Source organism: Lepidothrix coronata, unplaced genomic scaffold, assembly GCF_001604755.1.
Source record: "Lepidothrix coronata isolate B3197 unplaced genomic scaffold, Lepidothrix_coronata-1.0 Scaffold87, whole genome shotgun sequence".
Taxonomy (NCBI): domain Eukaryota; kingdom Metazoa; phylum Chordata; class Aves; order Passeriformes; family Pipridae; genus Lepidothrix; species Lepidothrix coronata.
Window position 1 is genome coordinate 932,140 of NW_016690267.1, and position 4,301 is coordinate 936,440.

The window sequence follows — 4,301 nt, forward strand, 5'->3', positions numbered from 1 at the left end:
GAAGACTGAGCATGGCACCAATCAGCACGCGAAGAGAGAACCACTAACCAATAGAAGATAGAATTCTAATTAACGAGGGAAATATGTAACTTGTAGGCAATGAGCGCCAACGCTGCTGAAAGGTACAAAGACCGAAAAGCTTTGTGGTGCCGGAGCAATGGAACACCCGAGGGCGAGGAACTACAACTCCCAGAGTGCCCCGCGCGCCGCGGCTCTCGCGAGAGGCGGCGGAAGCGGCGGGCGCGGCCCGGAAGAGGCGCAGCCGGAGCGCAGCGACCATGGCGGAGACCGACCCCAAGAGCGTCCAGGACCTGACGGCCGTGGTGAGGGACCGCGCCGCGGGGGGACGGGACAGCGGCCGGGGGCGCCGGGGAGAGCAGCGGTTCGGGAGGGGGAGGTTGGACGGGAGCACCCTGATCTAGGGAAGGTGCCCCTGGCCGTGGCACGGGGTTGGGACGGGCTGGGCTTTAAGGTCCCTTCATCCCAAGCCATTCCAGGGTTCTGTGGTACCGAAAAAAAAAGGGCCTCTGTGGGATTAACAAGATGCGGAAACAGCCGTTGTGGGTTTAGCCCTGGTTGTGAAACACGGGCGTTTTTTTAGGTCTTACAAATCATAGGATATTCAGAGTTGGAAGGGACCCACAAGGATCATCGAGTCCAACTCCTGGCCCGGCACTGGACACCCCAGGAATCTGTGCCTCAGAGCGTTGTCCAAATGCTGCTCGAACTCACAGGCTTGGTGCTGTGACCACTGCCGTGGGGAGCCTGTTCAGTGCTCAGCCAATTTACTCTAATATTTACTGTAAGCCTCAGTTGTCCTCTGTGTGTATATATATATATGTATATATATTTATGTAAATATATATATATTTAAGTACTGTTTTTACATATATATATAATTACACTGCAGAGTTTGGGCACGCTTGTGCTCAGCAATGAAAGAACATTGTAGTTACCTCGTTACATGAGATTAGATAATGCAACAGCCTCTAATGAAAGCAAAACATTTCTTTTCTCCCTTTCTATCAGGTGCAGACACTGCTGCAGCAAATGCAGGACAAATTTCAGACCATGTCTGACCAAATCATCGGAAGAAATATCCTTTTTTTTGAACTCGGGTGCTGTGCAATAAATATCATAGGGTCTGTTTGCCGGTGGGATTCGTGAGATAAATTTAAAGTGAGCATAAAAATTTGAGCAGAGCTGTGATACTAAAAGCAAACAAGCCCGAGCAGGGCTGGAATGGTGTCGTTTCCTTGACCCCTGTGCCCTCGATGACATGAGCTGTCGCATCGATGACCTGGAGAAGAACATCGCTGACCTCATGACACAGGCGGGGGTGGAGGAGCTGGAGGGGGAGAACAAGACCCCAGCCCCCAACAAGAGCTAAAGTGAGACAGGCCCTGGTTGGCCTTGAAACAAACCCTTGAAATTACTGCCTTTGACAGATGGAACTTTTTCCTTTGGTTTGTGAGGTGGGGTTTGTGCAGAGCAGAATTAGAGAATCGTGCTGTGAATACAGTGTCCAGGGAGGGGCAGTGGAGCTGGAGGTGTGTCTGGAGAACAGCTGAGGGAGATGGAGGAAAAGGAGAAAAGGAGACCCAGGGGGGACCTTCTTTCTCTGTACAACTCCCTGACAGGAGGGGGGAACTGGGGCGGGGGGGAATTGGGCTCTGCTCCCCTGGAACAAGGGACAGGATGAGAGGAAATGGCCTCAAGCTGTGCCAGGGGAAGTTCAGATTGGACATCAGGAGGAATTTCCTCATGGAAAAGGTGGTCAGGCTTTGGAAGGGGCTGCCCAGGGAGGTGTTGGAGTCACAGGTGCTGTAAATTCCTCCTGTGTGTGTAAGCAAGGAGCTTGCAGAGGGTAGTGACTCACACAGAGCAGTGCAAGAGAACACTCAGGGATGAGGCAAAATGAGTCCTAGGGCAACATTCCCTGGAGAAAGAAATTTCTTACTGAAAGGAAAATGTGATATTATATATTATTATGTAATTTCTTAATTGATAACCTGCCCCTGTATTACAGAAACATTGGAGAAGTAGATGTTTCATCCTCCTGGCAGCTCAAAATCCAGTCCAAAAATGTGTAGATAAGTTCAGGTGACGAGGCAGCACAAGACACAGCATTTAAAATTGCTGAAGGCATTTGAGGAGATGAGGCAGTGCAGGTGCCAGAACTGTTACAGCATAAACAAGGGGGTGTGTGCTTAACTATGGTGTCTGAGACTGAGATTTCACTTCAATTTGTGCAGAGCTTGATTTCTGCAATCCATGGAAGGCAACTGGCAAATAAAACATGTTTCATGTTAAAGGGTGACTAAGACAGACATGTCTCAGCCTTTCTTAAGCTTGAGATTCTGAGGCCATGTCTTGCATTCTCTGCAGTCTGTATAGTGTTTGGAACAGATGTATTCTGGCTTAAGATACTTATTTTTTGTGGTACTTCGACAAAAGTACCAAAAAACTCAGATTCTTACGGGCTTCATTGCCCTCAGTGTCATTTCCCTTGGCCTGAACTCCCCAAAGGAAAACTTTTGATGAGCATGATTCTCTTTAATTCTCAGTAATCTATTTTCTTATTATTTTTCCCCAACAGGTTGCCAATGCCTCAAGATGAATCTTGGAAGCTGACTTTTTCTTTTTTCTACAAATCCTTGGAATTACAGAATGGCTTTTTGCAACTCCTGTGTGTAAAAGCATTTTTATATTGTTACAGAGCTTGCATTCCTAATGTACATTGTATAGTTGGGGTAGGGTAGTTTATATTTTGATTTGTGTACTGTAATTTCACTTTTTGAATTCTTGTTATGAGGATCAATTGGTTGTGTTATTAAAACACAGATCTTATGGATCTCAACTACTGGGTGCATTTTTTTGTGAAGTCACTTTTTTCTCTTTCCTGTACTTTTCTAAATGTTTCATGTTTGATAGCTCAGCATTTAGTGACTCTCATGAAATGGGAACCTTGCCTTGTCCCGTGTGACTTTGTGGAGTGAAGCACAAGATTGAAACTTAGCATTAGTCTTAGTTCTAAGCATCAAGCACTCACTGGTTGGGGTTTATGTGTTGGTTTTTCATACATGTAAAAAGGTGGTTCTGGAAACACGAGCCACTGAACATCAAAATCATCTCTCCTACTCCTGGTATTACCTGAGCTGTGTGTTCCTGGAACATAAACCAGAAATATGGATTTACCATCTGTGCACAGCTGAGCAACCACTGCCACTCACATCTGGGACATCTGGGCAGACAAGGAACTCTTAACTATGAACAATCTCACTATGGGGTTGAAGTTTTTTAACACTCCACTTTGAAACTGTCCCCGTGCCCTTTGGCATCACCTTTGAACAGTAACTGTGATCGAAATGGTGATGCTGGACAGAACAGGGATAGTGTTTTTAGAGTGTCTGCACGTGGGCTTTCAGTTTAAATTGCTGGCTCCTTGGACAAAACAGTTCAGTAGCAAAGCAGTTATATATTGAACAAAAAGGAGAGAATCCAGTTAGATTTTTAAAGCCTTGCTTCTCTTGGAAAAACTTGATTTGGAGAAGTGTTTGCTTTTCTAATCGTATCCACATTTATGGGCCTGCAGTTTAATGGGTTACATTAGAGTATTTGGGCAATGAGAAGTGTATTTGGGGGAGTCTGTTCTGTGTCACCTGTGAAGAAAAATGACCCATGTCAGCCATTCCTGACAATCATTGCATTGCTCCTCCAGCTTCAACCCCAAATTTCGTCAAGCAGTGGTGGCAGTCAGCAGTTGCATGTGGGCCACACTTAAATTGCTCTTTGAATGCCACCAAATTAGCACCTCTGTGCTGTGAGGGCAAAATGACAGGTCATTTTTCCAAACTGAGGGGAAATTGTGATAAAAGGTCATAATAACAGGGGAATTTTGTGAACATAAGAAATGTATCAATATACCTTGTAATACCAGCCTTAGGTTCTTTGTAATGTCATTGAAAAATCTAATAAACTGTTGTGTGGTAACCAATAGTCAGGTCATGTATATTAAAGCATCATCTAGCTTAAGTATATCGTTCCATGTGAGATTATATTTAGTTCTAAGTTATAGAAAGGCTCTGACACAGCTGCTGCTCAGAGAATATAGTTTAGAATTACAGGTGTGCTCTGTATAATGAATGGGTGATGATTCATGCCCTGTCAGACCTGGATTTTAGTAGGTAATTAGAACACAGACCAAAGGTATATTAAATTGGGGGACCATTTTGTGTGATGTTTATACAGCTATAAATTCTCATGTGCCCATGTTCCTCCTGGGGCAGAGATGGTCATTC

At 45.0% G+C, this 4,301-nt stretch overlaps 1 protein-coding gene across 1 annotated transcript; it reads left to right on the plus strand.

Annotated features, from left to right (window-relative positions):
• The first annotated feature begins 222 nt into the window (after nt 1-222).
• Nucleotides 223-3,993, plus strand: HSBP1 (heat shock factor binding protein 1). Its single transcript, XM_017821025.1, has 4 exons — nt 223-323; nt 1,030-1,096; nt 1,272-1,391; nt 2,600-3,993. The coding sequence occupies exons 1-3, from the start codon at nt 279-281 to the stop codon at nt 1,388-1,390; spliced, it is 231 nt and encodes a 76-aa protein (XP_017676514.1). The 5' UTR covers nt 223-278; the 3' UTR covers nt 1,391; nt 2,600-3,993.
• Nucleotides 3,994-4,301: the final 308 nt, after the last annotated feature.

Bases quoted from the DNA above. Each gene is read 5' to 3' on its own strand.
- HSBP1 (XM_017821025.1), top strand. From the start codon at position 279: ATGGCGGAGACCGACCCCAAGAGCGTCCAGGACCTGACGGCCGTG. The intron at 324-1,029 runs GTGAGGGACCGC...CCTTTCTATCAG, and splicing joins TCCAGGACCTGACGGCCGTG to GTGCAGACACTGCTGCAGCA. The intron at 1,097-1,271 runs ATATCCTTTTTT...ACCCCTGTGCCC, and splicing joins TGACCAAATCATCGGAAGAA to TCGATGACATGAGCTGTCGC.